At 47.9% G+C, this 25,667-nt stretch overlaps 1 protein-coding gene across 1 annotated transcript in view; it reads left to right on the top strand.

Moving 5' to 3' along the window:
• The first annotated feature begins 626 nt into the window (after window positions 1-626).
• The window catches only part of LOC144752383 (uncharacterized), a 182,083-nt gene continuing 157,042 nt past the window's right edge, over window positions 627-25,667 (top strand). The window contains exon 1 of the mRNA XM_078640318.1: window positions 627-757. Coding sequence (XP_078496444.1) covers window positions 679-757 — 79 coding nt within the window. The 5' untranslated portion in view covers window positions 627-678. The remainder of the gene's footprint in view (window positions 758-25,667) is intronic.

Genomic DNA, 25,667 nt, shown 5'->3' with positions numbered 1-25,667 from the left:
GGGGAGTCTTTGCAAAGCCCTGGAATCGTTCCCCCCAGGTGTCCAACAGCAGCTCTTCTTCCAATTGTCAAGCCTTCTCTCAATCAGGGGCTCAGCTTCTTGCAGCTTCGGCTGCCGCAGATCTCCGACTGGATCTGGGACTTCCTGTGTGGACCATCGCCGCACCGTGGTCTCGTTGAGGTTGGCCAAGGCACGTATCGCCCTGATGTAAATGAGGATGGAGTTCACTCCTCTGCGCCCAAAGCAAGCACTGGAGGCTTGGCCTCCACATCTGGCAGTGTTCCCATTGCATGGAAACAATGCTGGTCCCTCACAAGGATACGTCATCCATGCTGTCACCAATGTCTGCATAATGAAGCAGGCGCGGCTAGCACTGCCACACTGGTCCAGTAGGGCCGGGTCATGCCCTTCCAAGATTCTACTCATCCTCTTTAATTGACTGTGTCTAAAAATGTCCCGCCGGGTCGAGAATGGAGGTGGCCGATATGACGATTACGAAGATACCGATACAGGCCCAGGGAGGTGCAAGGGATAAAAGGCATGTGCATTATGCATCTAATTGGGATAATGACCCTGAGCTCTGGTTGATTATACGGTGACCTTTGAGGAGCACGGCAGTACTGAGGACACCAACATCTCCAGAGCATCGCTGGCTGCACCGGCCTCTCCAGACTCAGGATGGCTTCAGGGCACGCGGCTTCCAGGATCCACCGCGGGCTCTCCCTGCTTCTGCTGCTCTCGGCCATCTTCACAGCAGGTGGGGAGGCTTCCTGCAGAGCTTTTAAAAATAAACTAAAAGCATCCAGCATTGGGGACTTTTAGTTCCTGTTTCTCCATGCAATCGGTTTCCGTATCAGAGAATTGATTCTGGGATTTCTTTCAATTTAGTTCAACAGAATCAGGAATCTGGGTTTAATTGTGCAGTATTTTGTGTCTGCTTTCCTCTATCTGACAACTCGCTTTAAGCTTTCATAAATCCAAACAGATGAAAGCAAAACAAATTATAATTGATGAGTCAGGAGGATTTAAAAATGATTAGGCCAATTTAGTTAAAATAACATTTCAGGTTGGTGCATAGCTCAGTTTTCTTCCCTTCTCTCTAATTATTTCTCAGTCATTTTATTTTATTATTATTTTTTTTAACTATTTTTGCATTTCTTGTTTGTCTACAATGCTGGCTTTAGTGTTTGTTGTTCGAACACATCTGTTCTCTGTTCACTTGCAAGGAGAGGGGTCTTTCTGGCTTCACTTCGGAGGTACAATTGTAGAAAATATTATATTCTTGGCACTAAAACTGTGATTTTCCGCATTAAATTAAAAGAAGGAGGGAAATGTAGTAATAGACACTGCTATAGGTAAAAGAAAATAAACTACAGAAAGCTAATATTGCGAAGAATTGTATCTGAAGCCGAGCGATATTTGGAGCGATGGCTCTTTAAATCAAAACACAGGTGTTCTATGCCGGGTTTTTTTCTTGCAAGCCTCGGGGAATCTGCATTTTCACGTTTCTGGAATCTTCCCGCGGGGTACTAACTAATTACTGGCTGAGCCACGAAAACCTTCCTGTTCCTGTCCTATATGCCTGATTTTGAAACGAAATGTGTATTTTTTTTTGTTTTAATATGATCGAACTGGCTTTGAACTTTAGAGATGTGTTTTCAAGTAAAATTAAACGAATCCGTCCTGGAAGCCTTACTCCGAAGTGAACTGCAAACAAGTTACATTTTATCATAAAGTTCCGGACGGCCGCTGTTTACACCGAGGTCTCCAAACTGGATCGAACGCCACAAGAACTGGTGTTCCTACATTTGTCAAAATTCGGCATAATTTGGCTTTAGTTACTGACCTGGAAGGGAACGGAAACTAACCACCTGTCTTCAAAAAATGCACCCCAGGCACCGCGGCGGCCGCTCGGATGTCAGAATCGCACTTGCACCGTCTTGTCCTTAAAATGAGAAGTAATATCAGCTCGGATCTTATGTGAGTCATTTTCTGCTTAGAAGAAATCAGTTTAATTTATTGTTTACATTTCTTAAAATATCCGGACATGTTTACAGAGGTACATTCAAGAGCTGGCCCCGGGCACAAATCTGAGCGGAAATGCGATTCATTTCAAGTCGAGCGCGTGCAGCAGCCTGGCGGGTAGCTCGGTGTGTCCGTGCTGCTGCGGCGGAGAGTCTGCGTGAAACCCGTGAAGACCGAGCTGAGGGGGTCGACTTGACTCTTCATTGCACTGCAAACCTGGTAGCGCATGGGGCCACCAGAGGGTCTTTGATGAGCTATAGAAGTGCTAGCAAACCTTACAATGTAGGACAGTGGGATCCCTGGTGCCTCTGCTGGGATCGTATTTCATTGATTTTATTCAATATTCCACATACTTCAGCAAGAGGCCGTCAGAAGAAATTCAGTAGCAAATTGATTGCTTATTCGACAATAGGTTAAAAAAAGATAAGGAATATGTACGTAAGATCAAAGTCAAGAAGAATGCTGTGCCAGTAAAGCAGGTGACAAGAAAAATGCTACAGAAGGAATTCCGTCTGTGTTGGTGACATATAATGGCAAACAACTCACCTTGGAGGAAATGAGATGGTTTCTGGACATCATAGTTGTGAAGCATGTATGTAAGCCATTGTACAATCCACAAGCAAATGGCTTGGTGGAAAGGATTAACATGATGGTGAAGGGTACCTTGGAACTGGCTGATAGAGTATGGTTGTCTTTCAAGGATGCTATTAAATATATGGTGTGGGCTTATTGTCCTACTGTGAAAACCAGCACTGAGAGCACGCCATTTGAAGTGATGAGTGGTAGACCGCATGGGACAACATTGGTTTTCTTTTGGATGTGTGATATGAGTGTCAGGTACCCAGGATTGGGGATGCAGGAGAACCAGCAGGTGCTCTTATCGACAAAGGTGATTGGGTTGAAGTCAGGCCTGGTGGTGGTGGTAGTGGCTTGTCCAAATTCCTTGGGCCCTTTAGATTAGATGCAGGTGGAGGTGATTGGGTCAAATTGGAGAATTTATGACATCACAGGGGTTTTAGGAGTTCTATATATGCAAGTGTCTGTTACTGGCTGTGCCTGGCCTTGTTGGTCACGAGGTTGTCAGCTGATGGAATTACCTTAAACACAACTTTAAATCCTGTGATGAAAAGTGAGATTTATTCACAATAGGTAAACATTGTCATAGCTTAGTATCAGATATTGTTGTGATAACCTGATGTTGAATATCTTCAGATGCCAGCAGGTAAGGCTCTTTACAGATGTAAACGGTCTGTCTTTACCTACGTTATCGGTGTCTCCTCAGCTTTCTGCTGGGACAACTAGAGCAGCTTCGAGCTAAAGGTGGAAGGAAGCCATGAGACGTGGTTTGGCTTTATGCGATCCAAGAGCTGTATCATTTCACCTGGATGAGGACTCATCCTGCCAATCAATATTCTTTCATGAGTACTAGGATCCCTGATGAAGTCCAATTTATTGGCCAAAACACGTTGGCCTGAGTATTTTCTGTATGAAGAATAAAAAAGTTTGTGAAAAGCAGACATTAGCTCAAGTATGCTGAATGAAGAATGGATTTGGACTACATTATATATCGGACCTCCACAGTTGTTTGATGACGTATTGGAAATTTACGATACATACATAGATATTTTCATTTTTGGAATGCTCCTCTTTGCAGATGTTTGTTCTGGATCTATATAGAGGGTCAAAGTCACGGAAAACCCCGCTTTGGTAACATGTACATACACAAATCCACACTCGCAGTAGGAACCTTATATCACCAATACATAAACAATGGACATAGAACCCAAGAAATAAAGTGATCAAATGGAATCAAATGAATGATGCAAATTAATTTTATACAATTTAAAAGATTTTAATAAATCACATAAGTTAGAAATGACAGTGCCTATCTAGCTTCGCCACGAGCTACAGTTAAAAAACATGTAAGTACAAAATACAATAGATTAAAAAAAATATTTCACAAAAATATAAATTTCATCAAATATTAGCAACAAACAAACATTGGGAGAACTTCCCTTATTTGATGTACTGATAAGGGAAGCCCATTGAAATCCATGCGGACATTTGTTCTTGAGAAATTAAAAAAAGACAAAGAATCCCTTTATGGTTTAACAATTGATCAGTGTAAGATTCAGTGGCTCTCCCTGTGACAAGGAAATATTGTTCTTCCTGTTCTCCCAATGTTTGTTTGTTGCTAATATTTGATGACATTTATATTTTTGTGAAATGTGTATTTTGTACTTATATGTTTTGTAACTGTTACCCATGATGAAGCTAGATAGGTACTGTGATTTTTAACTTATGTGATTTTTTAATCTTTTAAATTGTATAAAATTAATTTGCATCATTCATTTGATTCCATTTGATCATTTTATTTCTTGGGTCCTATGTCCATTGTTTATGTATTGGTGATATAAGGTTCCTACTGCGAGTGTGGATTTGTGTATGTACATGTACCCAACGGGGTTTTTTCTGTGACTTTGGTCTATCTTGTCCCTTTTCCTTTGGTGTTTGGGTCCCTCTCTCTTTTTTAAGGTATACAGAGGGTCTCCTAACCGTGGTATCTTAAGGGTTGCAGCACATTGGATCTTCGACTATTTTTGGACTCTCACTGGTACGGTCCTTTTGTGTCTTTACTGTCATTTACTGTGTTATACCCTTGTTATAGAGTTCACAGTTGTTTCGATCACATGACCTGGATCATTTGGGGGATCTCTGCAACATAAATTACCTGTAAAATAACCCTTCAAAAAGGAAGATTGCTAATGTTAGCAGGACATAGACCAGGACACACTAGACTGTGGGCAAAACTGTGGTGTGGTTTATGAGCGTGTGGCCTTATTTTGTATTTTTGATTGACAGTATGGGCTTATGTAAATCTCACTTAATGCATTACAGCCCAAAGCAGGTACCCTGGTGCGTAACTTTAGGACAATTTATCAGAAACGGCTGCGCTAGCCACAGGAACCACTACTTATTGTGCTAGGAACAGCATTGCACCGGTGCAATGCATGATGCGACAGCTTCTTTGTGAAAATGAGCCCTTGGCTGGGCACAGTTTCTTGTAAATATATTCACTCAGTTTCTGGCTGGCAGGAGCCAATCAGAATGAAGTTGGGATTAAAAATTTGGCCATGAGAGAGGCAATGGGATTATTTAAAATATATTCATTTTGTAGCAGGCTAAGCAGGAATCATTGAAATGAGATGCGTGTGCAGAGGCGTGTAGCAACATGAGGCATGTCTATCATTAGTCTGTTCCTGGCTCGAGAACATCTTTTGACACACTGAAATGTTATACTATGTTGTATATAGAAGATAGCTAACAATAGTTTGTTGCAGGCTTGATAGTATCTTTAAATAACTTTAAAATTATATGTTATGTTACATAAAACAATAATATATCACTATATATATAGCAATATCTTTTTAAGGTTTTAATGTAGTATATGTAGACACAGTGAAAGGATGGGACAACACAGGTGTTTCTACTAAGACTTGAAGAATGTGGTAAAAAAGCAAATTAAAAGAGAGCTCCTGTCAAGGCTGAGCTTGTGAGACTCTCTTGTACCAGGCGTGGACACCAACCATACTCAGGGCCCGATTCACAGAACTAACTTGAGACAAAATCCTAAACTTACTACTTTTGGTATTCACAGAAGTTAGGATTTTGTCTTAAATTTGACTCAAGACATACTTAAGACAGACTTAAGCTAGGATGTTGTCTTAAGTTAGTTCTGTGAATCGGGCCCTCAGCATTTCCATTATTAGGATCCAGAAGCAATGGTTTTACACCAGTGTCAATTATCCAACCGTCGATCAGGCCACTTCAAGCAAGAGCATCATCGAATGAAACTTCCTGTGGAGGGTCGGCTTGTGCTGTGGAAAAGATGTGTTGGATCTGCTGGGTTCAGTTCGCAAGGCGGAAAATCGAGATGACATCAAGGGGGGCCATGGAACAGATCCTTGAACAGATCCTTAGACAGATCCTGGAACAGATTCTGGGACAGATCTTGGAATAGATCTTGGAACAGATCCTGGGACAGATCCTGGAACAAATCCAGGAACCTATTCCGGTACACATGCTGGAATAGATGCTAGACTAGATCCTGAAACAGATTTAAGAACAGATCCTTGAACACAACCTGGAACACCACCTGTACAGATCCTGAAACAGATCCAGGTACACACCCTGGAACAGATCCTTGAAGAAATCCAGGAGCACATCCGGGAAAACATCCTGGGTCAGATCCTGGAATAGATCTTGCAACAGATCCTGGAACACTTCCTTAAACAAATCTTGGAACACATCTTGTAACATATCAAGGAACTGATCCTGGAACAGATCCTGGATCACATCTTGAAACATATGCTGGAACAGATCTGGGAACAGATCCTGAAACCGATCCTGGAACACACCCTGGAAGACATCCTGGAACAGATACTGGATCACATCTTGAAAAACACCCTGGAACAGATCTGGGAACAGATCCAGTAACAGATCCAGGAACAAATCTAGGAACAGATCCTGGAACAGATCCGATAAGCGACCCTGGATCACATCTTGAAACACATCCTGGAACAGACCTGGGAACAGATCCTGGAACAGATCCTGGATCACATCTTGAAACATATGCTGGAACAGATCTGGCAACAGATCGTGAAACCGATCCTGGAACACACCCTGGAAGACATCCTGGAACAGATGCTGGATCACATCTTGAAACACACCCTGGAACAGATCTTGGAACAGATCCAGTAACAGATCCAGGAACAGATCTAGGAACAGATCCTGGAACAGATCCTAAAGCAACCCTGGATCACATCTTGAAACACATCCTGGAACAGATCTGGGAACAGATTCTGTAACAGTTCCTGGAACACTTCGTCAAACAAGTCCTGGTACACATCCTGGAACAGATCCTGGGACACAACCCAGAAAACTACCTGTAACAGATCCAGGTACTGATCCTGGAGCAGATACTTGAAGACACCCAGGAACAAGTCCTGGAACACATTCTGGAACAGATCCTGGAACAGAACCTGCAACAGATCCTATAAGAGATCCTGGATCACATCTTGAAATAGCCTGGAACACATCTGGGAACAGATCCTGAACCCGATACAGGAACACATCCTGCAACACACACTGGAGATACATCTTGGAACAGACCGTGGAACAGAACCTGCAACAGATCATGGAAAGGGTCCTGGAACTCCTGTTTTGCAAAATAATTATTTTGACAGCAATGATGTGAAATTATAGATATCTTTATATGTGGCAGGTGTTTATCACCCAGAGAACTGTTGGCAATCTGACTAGTAGGCTTTTACTGCTATATGGACCAGTATACAACTTTGATAAAAGTTTATTATAACGCCAGCGACAGTGACTGTGTGGTTAAGGTCACTACTCAGTTTTCATTGGGAAGGCTTGTAAAACATCTCTAAAGGGACATTGCGGTTCCACTGCTAATCCTAAAAATGCATAAAAGTTGCCTCTGACAGTGATTGTATGCTAGGCACACCGTACCTCCCATTTACACCATGGGTTTCTCATGACTTCACGCGCCATCACTGATGACATCTTAATGGCATTATTAACAATAGTACCATTGGCCTCATCAAACAGGACCCCATCATTGACTTATCTGGTGCCTTCACTGATTGGCCCATTTTTCATCACTTCTTTTCTTTAAATATTTTTCTTTGAAACATTACTTAAAAAAAAAAACTGATCAACTTATTTTCAATTGATGTGTAAATTGTTTTGGTGAATAGTGATAGCTATAGAGCTGGCTCAAATATGGTACCTATGTGGCAATATGGCGGTGGGTGTCTGGCCATTTCATATTGTGTGTGGTGTCATTTGTTGTTCTTTATTGTTGTGTATGTGAGCACAGATTATGCTGTGTGCGGGCAGTGTGATGGTGGCTGTGTGGCCCTATTGCGGTGTGTTTGTTGAGATGTATGATGGCAGATGTGGAAATGTGTTATGTTGGTTGTCTGGGAGTTTATTTGTGCATGAATGGACATCATTTGTTTGTTTGCCCATATATTATAGTTGTAGTGTGTCCATATGATAGTATGGGCATGCATAATTGAGGTGGGTGTATGGCCTTATGTTGATAGGTCTTCCAGCAAATGGTAGCCAGTATATGAGAGGTTTCGTGGCTAGTGGGATGTGGCCCTATAGTGGTATGTGTGCAGGTGTATACCTAGCTGTGTGGGCCTATGGTTTTGGGTATGTGATGACCTACAACAGAGCAATAGTAGCTGTGTAGGCATTTGATGGTAGATGTTTGGCTGTGCAATGGCGGTTTGGTGGTGTGGTTATCAGATGTTGGATGTGTTGGCGTATGCTGCTGCTTTTGTGGTAATATGTGCTGGTGAATTTGTGGCTGTACAATGGTGGGTGTATGATGTGGTTGTCAGATGCTGGCTGTGTTGGTTTGTGCTGCTGTTTGTGTGGTCGTGTGTGATAGTGGATGTGTGGCTGCACAATATTGGGTTGGTGGTGTAGTTGTCACATACTCAATGTATTGGTTTCAACGGGGGCTGGCACAGGTTATCGTGGTGGGGAAGTGGGGTGGTGCGGGGGCAGCGCGGAGTGGGAGCAGGGGGAAGTTGACAGACGATGGAATAGGTATAATTAAATAAACAACACCTATTCGGTCGTCAGTCAGCTTACCCCATCCTGTGCCCTGCCCCACCACACCGTGCTTACCTGTGCTGGCTACCACTGGTTGGTTTATAATGCTGATTGTGAGGGAGCATCTGATGGTGAATTTGTGGCTGTACAATGGTGTGTGTGTGGTGTGGTTGTCAGATGTTGAGTGTATTGGTTTATGCTGCTGCTTGCGTGGTAGCGTGTGATGGTGAATGTGTGGATGTGTGGCTGTACACTGGTGTGGTTGTCAGATGCTGGATAAATTGCTTGCAGCAGCGTCCAGCACAGGTAAGCGTGGTTGGGAAGTGAGGTGGTGCAGGGGCAGGGCAGAGTGGGAGCAGGGGGAAGTCGACAAATGATAGAATATGTATAATTAAATAAATAAACAACACCTATTCCGCAGTCTGTCAGCTTCCCCTATGCTGTTCCCTGCCCTGCTCTACCGCTCATACCTGCGCCGGCCGCCACTGGTTGGTTTATGCTTCTGATTTTGTGGGAGCATCTGTTGGTGAATGTGTGGCTGTAAAAGGCTGGGTGGGTAGTGTGGTTGTCAGATGATGGATGTGTTGTTCTGTGCTGCTGCTTGTGTGATAACTTGTGATGGTGAATGTGTGGCTGTACAATGGTGGGTGTGTGGTGTGGGTGTCAGATGATGAATCTGTTGGCTTATGTCACTGCTTGTGTGGTAGCAGGTGATGGGGAATATTTGGCTGTACAATGATGTGTGTGTGGTGTGGTTGTCAGATGTTGGATGTGTTGGTTTATGCAACTGCTTGTGTGGTAACATGTGTTGGTGAATGTGTGGCTGTACAGTGTTGATGTGTGCCGCTGCTTGTGTGGTAGCATTGGTGGTGAATGTGTGCCTGTATATTGGTGTGTGTCATTGCATATGATGTTGGTTATTTGGATGCATTGACTTATGATGGCGGTAATTTAATGGTGGCTTTGGTTCTGTGGTTTGGTGGGTGTGTGATCATTAAATGGTAGGGTGGCTGCATTTTTTAAAAGTGTGCATCAGTGATAAAATCTGTGATTTCCCTGATAATGTAACATGTGATATAAACACTGTCATTTAAGCTGTCATTAGTGATTAAAAAAATTATGTCATTTGAGGACATTAATGATGTCATGTGTGGGGCCATGAGCAGTGCATGTGGAGGTCATGAGTTATGGTTCATGAAGCATACTACACCTAATGAGTGGCTGGAGATTTTTGGTTTTGCGATGGAGCATTACATCACATAAAGTGAGGGTTTTGTAGTAAATATCTTTAGTTTTTCACACCAGCAGATAAAAGTGTTTACGCTAAATAAACCATAACTTGTATGTAGCGGTGTCCTTTTGGTGGATTTCAAAGTTTAAAAGGAACACTTTTATTGGTTATTGTCCACATTTTATTACTGTTTGGGTGGATATATGTGGTTGGTGAGTAGTAAGTGGTAATGAAGGCAACTCACCCTGCATGAGGCTGCACCCATTCTTCTACCTCTTTATCCGCGGCCCCCGTGGTTCAGTGTGTTCAGCTGTGTGTAGTGAGGTTTGATGAGGCTTGGGAGTGACTTTAATTATGTAGCGGTAATTGGAGTAATTTCGGTAATTCCATGTTACTCTTTGATGCGGAATTACCAATAATTAGGAGATTACTGTTGCTCACATAATTAAGAGAAATGTGAGGTAAAAGGTAGCACAGAAACAAACAATTTTACCAGCACTAGAGGCAGGTGGTAGTGCTCGTTGTGGTATTTTGTATTTAGCTCGATTTTCTTAGTGCGGAATGCTTAATTTTATCATTTTGGATGTAAAGGTGCATTTTGCTCTGTGAAACTAGTGCTAAATGCGTGGAGTAAGTTGGGGGATAATCTTACCGCAAGTGCACGTTTATCGAGTGAGAGCTACTGCTCATGCTCAGATTCGGTGGTGCTCCCATCCTCGTAGGACCACCCAAAGCACAGTTATGGGCAAAGATACAATCCCAACCAAAAGGCCCTGCAAAGTATTTTGGGGCGAGATTCTAGAGTTTAGTGAATATTATAGTATCAGCTCTCAGCTGAGCCAGAGAGCCTGCCCCTTGAGGAATGTTTTGATATTGGATGCTATAATATTCACTGCATTCTAGAATCTCGTCTCATATTGCTTTGCAGGGCCTTTGGTTGGGATTGTATCTTTGCCCATAACTGTGCTTTGGGTGGTCCTAGGAGGATGGGACCACCACCAATCGTTCAGCATGATGTGCTCTTTGTGTTCAGGGAATCTGCTTGCTTGGTTCTCTCCCTAGGTTAGGGAGGACCCCATAAACATCACCTCTCTCACTGCTTGCTGTATTTTTATTTTCCCTTTTATGAGATGACTATATCCATTTTAGCATGTAAAATAGAGTTACTTGTTGTTTTATCAAAGGTATGTGGGGTTTCTGTTTTATTAGTGGGGATGAGACAGAAACAGAGTTGTGGAGCGGGCAGAGTTCAGCGTAGTGGTATGCCCACCCTTAGTCACATCTAATAACAAAAGACATCTTCTTTGACCTTCCCATTAAATTTGCCCTCCATGATGGGTTGAAAGAACCATGAAAATGCCAAATATGCTGAGCATTGTCCAAATTTGGAGCATACTTATCTAAGACAGCTGAGATTCCAGGCACATCGAAAGCCCCTTTTCAACTCTCCTGCTATCTCAGAATTTTAACCCTTCGAAGGCTGGTAGACAATGTTTTCAAATGCAAATGTTTCAATACCTACTCAGCAGATTTCTTCCCAAATCATGCTACTCTGGTGTAAATCTGTTTAGTGTTTTTCTTGCTGTAGATTTGAGCACATTTTCCAAAGGGGTCTACAATAGGACATGCACATATTTCTACTCATCTTATAAACCTTTTATGCTACAAGTATCTTTACAAAACTTTGCAAGAAAAAAACATATTCATTTTTTTATTTTGTTTTCTAATAACTCTGGCCATTTAACAACTATGTACAAAGATAGGAACATACTTAGCACATTACAGTGCCAAAGTTGTAAGTGCTCCCACCTTGATGAGTTGGCACAAAACCTGACACGCCAATAGAAAACAAATCCTTCCAAGCTTCTGTCAGATTTTCTGCAGATTCACCACATAGTGGCAAAGTTATTAGCAAATAATCTCTTTTGCCGCCTCTTTTTACCTGTCGCTCTGATGGATCTGCACAAATTTGAGCATACCAAGAGTAATCTCAACGTGTGAAGGGCCTGATTCACAGAGGTAAACACGCACTTACTCTGCGGCCGTGCATAGAGTGGTCCTCCACTGAGTTATTTCAGATGTCATCAGTGATGTTATCAATGGTGTCAGTGAACGCGTCATGAGTGATGTAATATGTAAGGTCTTAAGCGGTGCATTGCGGGGGCACAAGTTATAGTTAATTCAGGTAACTAACTGCCGAATTTCAATGGTTTTGTACAAATAAAAAGTGAGCCTAAATATAACGTACCTCAAACCTAAGGTTTATTTAGTGAATTTTGAACGTTTTTAAAACATTTTCTCCTAACTATAATGTCCCTGTAACCTTTGTTTTTTTCAATGAATTTTGACCTCACATTTTTTTTAATCCTATCTGTAACCTGTCGCCTTTGAGAATGGGTGTGTAAGTGATTGTATAGGTCAGTGAGTGGGCGTGTGATTGGCTGCGTGGGTCTGTGAGTGAGTGTGTGAAAATTAAAAAAAGAAAGTGCCCTACTTTTTCTAGTTGTACATGGAAAGTTTTGGGGTGATCTTACAAGCAGGGGCCGAGATAAAGGTGGGTTGTTAAAAAGAGTGTGCTTCTTATGACAATTCCCAGAGAGATTTTCGATAGGGGCGGGCAGTGAGCCCCCTCCGCCAGCGGAGTTCATAGATTTCAGGCACTCTGCACTCCGCTTAGAGCATGGAGGTATTTAAAAAATCTCCGCCGACCACTGGCAGAGCGGAGTTTACTGTTGGCACACGCTCACCCCTATTGTTGAGGACGGTTTAGCGCCAGTCCTCTTCGGAGAGAAAAATAATTAAATGAGATCACTTACAAATTTATACTCATTAATGGACACAAACTGTAATCATTCAGAGGACCAGACCTGGTTAGTTATAAGGCAACTAACTGGAAACTCATCGGAAGGTGCCCGTTTTGAGCTGAATTACGACCTGCTATTAGATCCATCATATAACTCGAGAGGGGAGAGGAGATTCAGCGTAAAGGGGCGCAAACGCACACATCGATGAGAAATGCTCTGATTCTTAAAGGGACCGTGCTCTCCGCACACACACCCTTGAGAAAGACTTTTGTAGAACGGCACTGGGGAAGGCAGCTCCGCTCCTGGAGTGCTTCTGGGTGTGAAATCCTGGGCAGGGCGCCGGGTCCCCTGATAGAGGCTGCAGGTAAACTCCTGGGCTGGGGCAGGTCCTCGCTCACAAAGCCCAATGGACTATTGTAGGCAGAGTGAAATAATAATTAGGCCTTGGCGGTGGACTCCGCTACGTTTGAGAAGTATGCAGAGTTTTGTGCACTCCGCGGAGTTCGCAGAGTGCAGAAAAATCCGCTACACGTAGAATGTCTACCCGAGTGGCAGGAAGACCAGCGCGAACAGAAGTTCACACAGCACTCTGCCACTTGCGGAACTTCGCAGATTTTTTTTGTCACTTCGCAGCGTTCCACGTAGCAAAACTCTGCGAACTACACCCAGGTCTGAAAATAATCCAGAGCAGAATATTATAGCCTTGCCACCCTCCCCTTGCACCTCCCTCCCTTCTTATGCTGAGCAACAAATCACAAGCAGCGAAGTCCTGGAGTGGGCTAAGAATTGCTGCTACAGTCAAGCAGTCCATGACCTTGCCCGCCCTGATCAGGAGCCTGGCATGGGGGGTAGGCACAGGTAAAGTGGAAGCTACTGCTGGGCAGCGAGGTAGACAAGAGATAAAGGGGGGGTGGGGCTAAAGCTAGACAGTAAGTGCAGCAGAAGGTATACCAAGGGAAAAGCGATGGATCAGGACAGTGTGTGGCCCTGCAGATCGAGGCAGTCACACGGTAAGTAACCTGATCTGACCTGACCTGGACAGGACTGGAGTCCCGGCACCTGTGCTTTCTGATTTCTAAAAAGGTCCGTCCTGGGCCAGAACCTGCTCTCCTTTCAGACACTCGCCCCCTCCTGGAAGAATGCTCCGCAGGCAGGGTGGACCGGCAGGGAGGGTGGACCTGAGGTGTTTGCATTACAGTCACAGGTGACACGCTTAGTGTTTAGAAAGAGGCCTGAATGTTCCCCCGCAATCACAAAATGACAATGATGGTCCTAGATGTCAGTTTCATAGGAAACTCCGCCCGCCGGCGAAACTCCCTAGAATTCCATGGAGTTTTTCGATCACTCCACAGAATTCCTCGGAGTGAAACTTCTGAGCTCCTCCCACCCCTAATTTTAGACACGTCACAACCCAAGCCGTAGAATGAATTAGCAGAAAATTTGGCAGAAAGCTAGGTCTTGGTCCTGAATGAGCACTTTTCATGATTTGGTGCAAATCAGTTCAGTAGTTTTTGAGCAACTAATGCTAAACAAATGTGTATATTTCACGCTGCTGACGCTCTGCGGACCCAAGAGATCTCGAGTCATGCAGAACACCGCTGCAAGGCTTGTTTGTAATCTTCCTTCCAGATCTGCATCAAATCCACTTTTAAGAGCATTACACTGACTACCGGTCAGAAAGAGCATTATATTCGGGATCTGCTGCCTTGACATTGAGCGCTAGTGGCAAAAGGACAAGATACCTACACTAAAAGCTTAAACGCTATATCTCTGTCAGGAATCTATGATCTAAAGATAAAGAGCTGTTCACTATTCTCGGCATTCAATGTTTAGGGTGTGGAGGTAAATAACTCTCGTACTTGGCCCCTACCTACTGGAATCGTTTACCTTTTTATATTCGCACGTGCTCTAATTTCGCCCAATTTAAGAATTTATTTATACCTTCTTATGTTAAGTCTGCTGTTTGGTCCATCCGTTGTGTCCTACTGCAGCTCCGAGATGCCCCATGTGCACGATATCAAATTAAAATAACATAACAAGAAGCTGAGATCTGATCGGCTGCCACCACATCAACAACATGTGGCAGCAGCAATCCTAGACCTTGGGACTCAGGCTTCTTTTTATTGAATCACAGGTGGGCCTGGGGGGGTGATAATAGATTTTTATTTCAGTGATGTGGCGCGTGGTTCCTGGGGCCTATGGTAGCTCAGAGAGCGGGCCATAATAACGTATGGCCCCAGAGGATGGTGTCCCTGGGGCCTATGACGTATCGCTGGGGGCTGTATGGCCACCTCCTCTTTTTAGTTCCATTTGGCCCTAGAGTATGGGGTTCTCAGGTCATAATAAGGCTCATAGAGAGGGGCTCCCTGGTCCCCTCCCCTTTTTATTTATTTGGGTCAGAGGATAAGGTCCTGTGGGCCTAATGTTGCTCGGAGACTGGGGGGGCACACACCCCCTCCCCTTAATATATGCTGCTTCGTAGTACCCTATAAGGTCACCGGTGCATCCCCTATAATTTAAAGAGGCCCGTGGATGGTGAGGAAGGAACAAAATATGGCTGAGGAGGTTGGCCATGCAGCCCCCTCCCCTTTATCTTGGAATGTGGCCCTGGGAAGGGGTCCCTGAGGTTCGGATGGGGTTTACAGGTCCAGGTCATAATGTGGCCAATCTCTCACCACATCCAGCAAATGGCCATGTGCAGAGTGGCGTTGGCTGCCTGCGGGGTGTAGGAAGCATGGCCTGGCCACAGGCCCTGCGGTCAACCTCCCACTGCGCACGGTCGAAGGCGCATTTCCGAATCTGGCTATGAATCTGTGCATCCATTAAGCTCTGATTGGCTGCCCATCAGAAATCAATCCTGTTGGGACCAGCATTACGCAGCACACAGCCCTGAGCACTGTGTTAGAAAAAAATTGGAGCAGGTTGAGCCCCAGGAAGATTTCCCAGCATTAACATTTGTAATAAAGAAATTATTATTAACAGGAGATTTGTGAACCCTGTGAGGGCGCTGATAACCCTAGATTCTCTGGCAGACCTTCCTAGGATCTCAAGTTTTATGAAGCAGACACAAGACTCACAAATCCTGAAAAAGATTTACATGAATTTTTGGAGTCCAAATCTTTGTCCTGGGTACAAGACGGGGCAGGTCCATTCTTCCAGGGCTTTTCTCAGGTTGCAGACAGCAGGTTCAGTACTCTTCTGATCTTCCTCGGGTCCAGGAGTGTTCTAAAACAGGTCAAGTCAAGTCAGTCAAGTCAAGAGATTTATATAGCGCGCTACATACCCATAGGGTCTCAAGGCGCTTGAGGAAGGGTGGGGAATTACTTGTCGAATATCCAAGTTTTAAGTTGCTTTCTGAATGCTAGGTGGTTCTGAGTAAGGCGAAGGTGAGTGGGAAGTGAGTTCCAGGTTTTAGCTGCTAGGTAGGAGAAGGATCTACCTCCCATGGTGGTTTTGTTGATGCGAGGTACAGTGGCAAGGGCTTGGTTGGAGGATCGTAGCAGACGGCTGTGCTTCATCCTCTCGGCTACTTCTTTCATTCCTTCGTGTAAGTTGGTTTTGGCGGTGTTAGGGTCTTTGGTGAGTGAGAGGATCAGTTGAGTGTCGTCAGCGTAGGAGATGATGTTGAGATTGTGTTGGCGAGCGATGGCCGCAAAGGGGCTCATGTATACGTTGAAGAGGGTGGGGCTGAGCGACGATCCTTGTGGCACGCCGCAGATGACTTCAGAGGCCTCTGACTTGAATGGTGGGAGGCGGACTCTCTGGGTTCTTCCGGTGAGGAACGAGGTGATCCATTCCAGTGCTTTTCCTTGGATTCCGACGTTTCTGAGGCGCTGTAGAAGGGTGCTATGACAGACTGTGTCGAAGGCAGCGGAGAGGTCGAGGAGGATGAGGGCGACTGTGTCTCCATTGTCCAGTAGAGTTCGAATGTCGTCTGTTGCTGCGATAAGTGCGGTCTCAGTGCTGTGTTTGGCTCGGAAGCCGGACTGTGAGGAGTCGAGGGATTTGTTGGTTTCGAGGAAGGTGGCGAGCTGGTTGTTGACAGCTTTCTCGATGACTTGGGCCGGGAATGGAAGAAGCGAGATGGGGCGGTTGTTTTTGAGTTCGGTGGGGTCAGCTGTGGGTTTTTTCAGAAGGGCGCTGATTTCTGCGTGTTTCCAGCTTTCCGGGAAGGTGGCGGAGTTGAGGGAGCAGTTGATGACATCTCGGAGGTGTGGTGCTATGATGGAGTCTGCTTTGTTGAAGATGTGGTGAGGGCATGGGTCAGTTGGGGATCCTGAGTGGATAGAGTTCATCAGGCGGATGGTGTCCTCAGTGGAGATTGGGTTCCAGTTGTTAAGGATGTTCAAGGGGGGTGAAGGTCCTGCAGAGGGTTGGGTGGGTTGGTCTCCGGGTCGGTTGTCGAAGCTGTTGTGGATGTCTGCGATTTTGTTGTGGAAGAAGGAAGCTAGGGAGTCGCAGAGGGCTTGGGAGGGGGTGATGTCGTTGGAGTTGGCTGATGGGTTGGTAAATTCTTTGACGATGTTGAATAATTCCTTGCTGTTGTGGGCGTTGTTATCTAGTCGGTCTTTGAATGCGGCTTTCTTGGCAGACCGGATTAGTTGGTGGTGTATGCGGGTGGCGTTTTTGAAGCTGTCCCTGGTGCTGGTGTTTGGGTCTTTTTTCCAGGCCTTCTCAAGGGAGCGACAGAGTTTCTTCGATTTCTTAAGATCATCGTTGAACCAGGAGGCGTTTTTGCTGCCTAGTTTGATTTGACGTTTTTTCAACGGTGCTAGGATGTCAGCGTTGTTGGATAGCCATTGGGTGAGGTTAATGGCTGCTTGGTCGGAGTTTGAGGAGTGGGCGGGGGGGTTTAGAAGAAGCGATGAGGAGATCTGGTCGATGGTGATTTTGTTCCAGTTTCTTCGCAGGGTGGGTTGAGGATGGCTGTGGATTGTGGTCTTATTGTAGATAAAGTGAACGCAGCTGTGGCCCGTCCAATGAAGAGCTGTGGTGTGACTGAATGAGACATGTTTGCTGGAGGTGAAGATGGGGTCGAGTGTGTGACCTGCAATGTGGGTGGGGGTGGTGACAAGTTGTTTGAGTCCGAGGTTGTCGAGATTGTCCAGAAGGGTGGTGGTGCTGCAGTCATTGCTCTTTTCCAGGTGAAAATTGAGGTCTCCCAATAGAATGTAGTCCTCGGAGGGGATGGCGTGTGGGGTGATAAAGTCAGTGATGTCGTCCCTGAATTGTGCACGGGGTCCTGGAGGCCGGTAGAGGAGGGTGCCTCTGAGTGTGGTCTTGGGGTCAGTGTGGATCTGGAAGTGGAGGTGTTCGGCGCTGGCAAGGTTGACGTCTGAGCTGGTTGAGATGCGGATGGAGTTCTTGTGGACGATAGCGATGCCTCCTCCCGTTTGCTTGATGCGGTCCTTACGGATGATCTTGTATCCTTCCGGGATGGCAATGGTGATGTCTGGGGCTGAAGAGGCATTCATCCATGTTTCTGTTAGGAAGGCGACGTCCGGTGAGATGGTGTCTAGTAGATTCCAGAGGTCGATGGCGTGTCTGTGGACCGAGCGGGTGTTGAGCAGGATGCATTTTAGGTGGTTGGTGTCAGGTCTCTGTTTGGTGTTGGTGGATGAGGAGTTGGTTTTGGTGCCGTCAAACTTGCAGGAGTTGCAAGAGAAGGGTCCATGGGTGTGACCAGGAGCGGCTTGGACGCAGTTGGGGGAACGGCCGGGGTTAAGGGCTAGGAGGGTGGTGGCATCGTAAGTGATGCGAGTGGGCTGGGCATTACGGGAGCCAGGGGGTCTGGCGCTGGGCGCGGTCTTGGCGCGGACGGGCGTAGACAGGCTTACCTTTGGCGCACCTTCGGCACGGCCGTAGCGCGTGGACGCTGCGCGTTGGGACATCTGACATAAATGGAGAGTGGAGGGGGCGGAGCGTGGGAGGGTCAGCTGGGAGGCGGGATCTAGGTGCAGGGAGGGTCTGCAAGGGGTCCCAACAAAATGGCTGCACAGTAAACAAACTAATCAGCAAAGCTCCGACAACAATCTCGAGGTGCACAACAATAAAAGCGCTAGCAGAGACAAATGCGATGCAAGTAGCGTTATTGAGCGCTGCACGAAATAATTATTTAAAGCAGTTGCAGTTGCAGAGGCACTAAAGCGCACAGGTCACGAGCGCTGCACAGAGTCAATTACAAGAATAGTGCCTGGAGTACAAATGAGCACAGGTCACGAGCGCTGCACAGAATCAATTAAAATTAAAGTGCCAGGAGTACAAATGAGCACCGTTCTCGAGCGCTGCACTGATAGCTTGTAGAGACAATACCAGTCACGCATACGATACCAGCAGGAGGGGGAGGTGAGGGGAGCGGCCGCTTCTGCGAGGAGCAGGACGGTCAGGTGGTTGGTAAGAGCTAGTGGGCGGAAAAAGACCCCTGTATTTGGATGAATTAATTGGGTAAAAGTTTCTGGGGCCAACTCTACCCACTTTGGCCATTTTGCAAAATGAGTAAAGTCTTCGTTCACGCTAAACTTGAAATTGGAGGCATGGTGTGTGTGTGCGAAGTATACGGTGCTAAGCCTAGTGTCTTCCCACATGTTACACTAAAATGCAGTTTTAATCAGTCCTTCCACTGCCCAACAAACTCTAGAAGTCTAGAGGAATAAAAGCTGTGTATTCAGCAACCAGACTGAATACACACAAAGGGGCACATTACTTGAGGGCAGAGGCTTTCTGAACGAGATTGTCGGATTTAATTCAGACTGCCTAATTACAATCGAGGTGGTCGGAATTGAAACCGGCCGGTCATTCCGGCAGGAATCCGACGGGCTCAAGGAGCCCGTCGGCCAGTAAGAGAGCGGCCCGTAATCCCAATGTGTGGCGTTTCTGCAGTTGGGATTAAGATGCAACACACAACATCAATCCATAATTCACTCATTCACACACCAATCAATCAATCAATCATGGACATTTATATAGCGCACTACTTACCCGGAGGGTCTCAAGGCGCTTGGGGGGGGGGGGTGCTGCTACTGCTCGAACAGCCAGGTCTTGAGCTTCTTCCTGAAGGAGAGGTGGTCTTGGGTCAGGCGCAGGTCGGTCGGGAGGGAGTTCCAGGTCTTGGCGGCCAGGTGGGAGAAGGACCTTCCTCCTGTTGTCGATCTTCGGATGCGGGGGACGGCGGCGAGGGCGTGACTGGCTGATCGGAGGTGGCGTTTGGGAGCGTAGAAGTTGATGTGGTTGTTGAGGTAGCTCGGGCCTTGGTCGTGTAGGGCTTTGTGTGCGTGGGTGAGGAGACGGAAGGTGATTCTCTTGTTGACGGGGAGCCAGTGCAGGTCTCTCAGATGTCCGGAGATGTGGCTGCGTCGGGGGATGTCGAGGATGAGTCTGGCTGAGGCGTTCTGGATCCGCTGGAGTCTCTTCTGGAGCTTGGCGGTGGTTCCGGCGTAGAGGGCGTTGCCGTAGTCCAGTCGGCTGGTGACGAGGGCCTGGGTGACCGTCTTCCTGGTCTCGGTGGGGATCCACCGGAAGATCTTTCGTAGCATGCGCAGGATGTTGAAGCATGACGAGGAGACGGCGTTGACTTGTCTGGTCATGGAGAGGGAGGAGTCCAGGATGAAGCCCAGGTTGCGTGCGTGGTCTGTCGGTGTGGGTGCGGTGCCCAGGGCGGGGGGCCACCAGGAGTCGTCCCAGGCGGAGGGCGAGGAGCCCAGGATGAGGACTTCCGTCTTGTCTGAGTTCAGTTTCAGGCGGCTGGTCGTCATCCATTCGGCTACATCTTTCATCCCTTCGTGAAGGTTGGCTCTGGAAGCGGCGGGGTCGTTGGTCAGTGAGAGGATCAGCTGGGTGTCATCGGCGTAGGAGATGATGTTCAGGTTGTGTTGGCGTGCGATGGGCGCGAGGGGGCTCATGTAGACGTTGAAGAGGGTGGGGCTCAGCGAGGATCCTTGAGGGACGCCGCAGATGACTTCGGTGGCCTCTGACTTGTACGGTGGTAGGCGGACTCTCTGTGTTCTTCCGTCGAGGAAGGAGACGATCCATTCCAGTGCCTTTTCCTGAATTCCGACGTTGCTGAGGCGCTGCACTAGGGTGCGGTGGCAGACAGTGTCGAATGCCGCGGAGAGGTCTAGGAGGATGAGGGCCGCTGTTTCTCCGTTGTCCATCAGGGCTCGGATGTCATCGGTGGCAGCGATCAGAGCGGTCTCGGTGCTGTGGTTGGCTCGGAAGCCAGACTGTGAGGGGTCGAGGGATCCATTCGTCTCGAGGAAGGCGGCCAGCTGTTTGTTGACGGTCTTCTCGATGACTTTGGCTGGAAACGGGAGGAGCGAGATGGGGCGGTAGTTCTTGAGTTCGGTGGGGTCCGCTGTTGGTTTCTTAAGTAGAGCGCTGAGTTCGGCGTGCTTCCAGCTCTCCGGGAAGGTGGCGGTGTCGAAGGAGGTGTTAATGATGTCCCGCAGGTGGGGTGCGATGACAGCGTCGGCCTTGTTGAAGACGTGGTGAGGGCACGGGTCGGTCGGAGATCCGGAGTGGATGGAGTTCATCATGCGGACGGTGTCATCGGTGCTGATCGGAGTCCAGGCGCGGAGGGTGGTGGTGGGTGGCGTTGCTGCGGTCTTTGTGTGCGATGGTTGACTACTGAAGCTGTTGTGTATGTCTGCGATCTTGTTGTGGAAGTAGGAGGCGAGGGAGTTGCAGAGGTCTTGCGATGGGGTGATGTCGTTGTTACCGGCGTTGGGGTTGGAGAGCTCTTTCACGATGTTGAAGAGTTCCTTGCAGTTGTGTGCGTTGGTGTCCAGTCGGTCCTTGAATGCAGTTTTCTTGGTGGCGCGGATCAGTTGGTGGTGCTTCCGGGTGGCAAGCTTGAGGGTGGTCATGTTGCCCGCGGTAGGTTCCCTTCTCCAGACTTTCTCGAGGGCTCGGCAGTTCTTCTTGGAGCTCTTGAGTTCGTCGGTGAACCATGGGGCTTTCTTGCTGCCGGGTCTGCTGGGCGGGGTCCTCAGAGGGGCGAGTTCGTCCGCGCAGTTGCTGATCCACTTTGTGAGGTTGTCGGCGGCCTGGCTGGGGTTCGCTGAGCTGGCGGGAGGGTGCTGACTCAGGGAGGCGGTGAGCTGGTCGGCTGTGATCTTGTTCCAGCTTCTTCGGGCAGCCTGTTGCTGGTGGTGGTGGGTCGTCGTTCTTCTGAAGGTGAAGTGGACGCAGCTGTGGTCCGTCCAGTGGAGTCCTGTGGCGTGGCTGAAGGCGATGTCTTTGCTGGATGAGAAGACGGCGTCGAGTGTGTGTCCGGCGAGGTGGGTGGGGGTGGTCACCAGTTGCTTGAGTCCCAGGTTTGCGAGGTTTTCCAGCACGGTGGTCGTGTTGCGGTCGTCGTTGTTCTCCAGGTGGAAGTTGAGGTCCCCGAGGAGGATGTAGTCGGCTGAGGGGAGGGCGAGCGGGCTGATGAAGTCGGCGATGTCCTCGCTGAATTGTGTGCGTGGTCCCGGGGGTCTGTAGATGAGGGTGCCTCTGAGAGTGGTCTTCGGGTTGACGTGGATCTGGAAGTGCAGGTGTTCGGCGGGTGCGATGGTGTCGTCGGTGTTGGTCGTGATGCGGATGGTGTTCCTATGAATGATGGCGATGCCACCTCCTGTCTGGTTGACGCGGTCTCTCCGGATGATCTTGTAGCCGTCCGGGATGGCGATGGCGATGTCGGGTGCTGAGGAGGCGTGCATCCAGGTTTCCGTGAGGAAGGCGACGTCTGGGTGTGTGGTGTCGAGCAGGTTCCAGAGCTCGACGGCGTGTCTGTGGACGGAGCGGGTGTTGAGCAGGATGCACTTCAGGTGGCTGCTGCTGGAGTTCGGCTTGGTGGGTGCTGGTGCCGCGCAGGTCCGGGTGCAGGAGAACTTGCAGGCCTGGCAGATGAAGGGACCGTGGGTGCGTCTCGGGGTGGCTCGGTAGCATCCAGGGGTTCGGCCGGCGTTGAGTGCGTTGAGGGCGGCGGCGTCGTACGTCCGGCGGGTGGGCTGGGGTCTGCGGGGGCCAGGGGTCCTGGCACTGGGCGCGGTCCAGGCGCGGACGGGCGCAGACGGGCTTACCTTTGGCGCACCTTCGGCGCACAATCGGTGCTCCCGCTGCGCGCGTCCGCTGCGCGGTCGCTCAGGGGGCGTCATGAGGGGAGCCGGGAGGGAGGGTGTGCGGGGAGGCGGGGATCGCGGTAGCCAATCGGCGTGCGGGGGGGCGGGGTCTCGTCGAGATCCGGCGGGAAAAGCTGGGGGCTCGGCGGCGGCCCTGCGGTGGCTGGGGCGGCGCTGGGACGGCCCTGTGGCGGCTGGGGTGGTTCAGCGGCGGTCCTGTGGCGGCTGGGGCGCCGTGTAGATCGAGGCACAGGCAGCAGGTAGGAGGAGCAGGCGGGGGGTGTGGGGGCGACCAGGCCGAGGGCGCAGTGGTCGCTCCTGAGCAGCGCTGTGGGTCCCCTTAAGAGGGGAGCCGGGAGGGAGGGTGTGCGGGGAGGCGGGGATCGCGGTAGCCAATCGGCGTGCGGGGGGGCGGGGTCTCGTCGAGATCCGGCGGGAAAAGCTGGGGGCTCGGCGGCGGCCCTGCGGTGGCTGGGGCGGCGCTGGGACGGCCCTGTGGCGGCTGGGGTGGTTCAGCGGCGGTCCTGTGGCGGCTGGGGCGCCGTGTAGATCGAGGCACAGGCAGCAGGTAGGAGGAGCAGGCGGGGGTGTGGGGGCGACCAGGCCGAGGACACCATCAGTCCATAATTCACACACTCACACAACATCAATCCATAATTCACTCACTCTCACAACACCAAACCATAATTCACTCATTCACACACCATCAGTCCATAATTCACTCACTCACACAACATCAATCCATAATTCACTCATTCACACAACATCAATCCATAATTCACTCACTCACACAACATCAATCCATAATTCACTCATTCACACACCATCAGTCCATAATTCACTCACTCACACAACATCAATCCATAATTCACTCACTCACACAACATCAATCCATAATTCACTCATTCACACAACATCAATCCATAATTCACTCACTCACACAACATCAATCCATAATTCACTCACTCACACAACATCAATCCGTAATTCACACTCACACAACATCAATCCATAATTCACACTCACAACATCAATCCATAATTCACACTCACACAACATCAATCAATAATTCACTCACTTCCAACATCAATCCATAATTCACACTCTCACAACATCAATCCATAATTCACTCACTCACACAACATCAATCCATAATTCACTCACTCACACATCAATCCATAATTCACACACTCACAACATCAATCCATAATTCACTCACTCACAACATCAATCCAGAATTCACACTCACACAACATCAATCCATAATTCACTCACTGACAACATCAATCCATAATTCACACACTCACAACATCAATCCATAATTCACTCACTCACACAACATCAATCCATAATTCACTCACTGACAACATCAATCCATAATTCACTCACTCACACAACATCAATCCATAATTCACTCACTCACACAACATCAATAAATAATTCACACTCACACAACATCAATCCATAATTCACACTCACACAACAGCAATCCATAATTCGCTCACTCACACATCATGCCATTAAAAAATAAATCACACACCATGCTTATCACCTTACAATATTTAGTCTAATGAATAACCACATCTATAAGCAAAATGCAATTTAATAACAGCAATTACTCAACACGACAAATAATGCCACATCCAGTGTCCTGTCTTTTGAAGCAGTAATAAGATACGCCATCTCATGTGTATATTTATTTACTGCAGTTGTAATTGCATCTGTTTATTTAAGGGTGAGAAAATAAACGTGCTTGTTGTGTGCAAATGATTGTGGCCAATACCTTGTTGTTTTGACAGAGTGTAGTGGTAAACACACATGTGTTGCTACAGTGTAGCTCTGTTGTTAGCATAGTAAAGTATAACTACCTTGACAAAGCGCTGCCATGACGTGACAGTGGGTACAGAATGTGACTTTGAACTCAATGAATAGTTTTCACCCCTTGTGTAGTGCTACTGGTCACATGCCAGTATTTATGGCTACCACTCATGATAAAACTGCATTTGCATAGACCCGATAAGCAGATGCAGAGAATGCAATATGCTGTTTATTACTATTGTTGAGAAAGGGGAGGGGCCTCGTGGCGCACTCGAGGCTTCGCTGCTCGTGAGTTCTGGCCCCTGGACAATAAATAGATTATTACACGTGCGCGTCGGTAGGTTGTGCGGTCTGGATACTGGACACAGAGCTTGTCTGAGGTCACATCCTGTCCCTGAGAGGACAGCCACATGTCATTTATGGTGATTGCTAGAGTGAGTGGGAGGCAGATGGCGGACCCTAAGTCAAGGCCCCATGAGAGCTTGGTGAAGGAGCTGGCCCTACAGGATAGGGTTTGTGCTAGAACCCTGCACACAGGTTTAGGGCACAGACCCTGCCCTGAGTGTGCCTGTAGGCTGTGCCCACAGGGGATGGCTCTTGGCCACACCCACTGCCCAGCTGCAGCTGTGCCCCCAGGCAGGGGCTCTTGTTCTGGGCACAGTGGGCAGTCCTGGCTTGCCAGGGCTGAGGCATCTTCAGGTGGATGGAGCTTCTCAGCCAACACTTGGAGGGCCTGAACTCTTTCCAGAAGGAAAGAAGTGCATCTCAGGGCGTTAAATGAAGGACCAATCATGCAGCCTAAGTGAAATAAAATGTCAAGGACATGTAAGTTTCTTCGAGTACCAAACAAGTAAAGGTCCTTTGATTACTGCACCTGACGAGCATATTTAGGAAGGAACAGGTAAGCAGCGTCATTCGGAGACAGGGTGTCCTGCCTGCTCTATTTTCAGGCCCAGTTTCACAGTAACTTGCCTATGAATATTCATGAGGTGGGTGTGCGCCAGCAGCCTTCATCCACTGATGACATCATGACACAATAAG

Source organism: Lissotriton helveticus, chromosome 5_1, assembly GCF_964261635.1.
Source record: "Lissotriton helveticus chromosome 5_1, aLisHel1.1, whole genome shotgun sequence".
Taxonomy (NCBI): Eukaryota; Metazoa; Chordata; class Amphibia; order Caudata; family Salamandridae; genus Lissotriton; species Lissotriton helveticus.
Note: the sequence above shows the minus strand (reverse complement) of the source record. Positions and strands in the feature narration are given on the sequence as shown.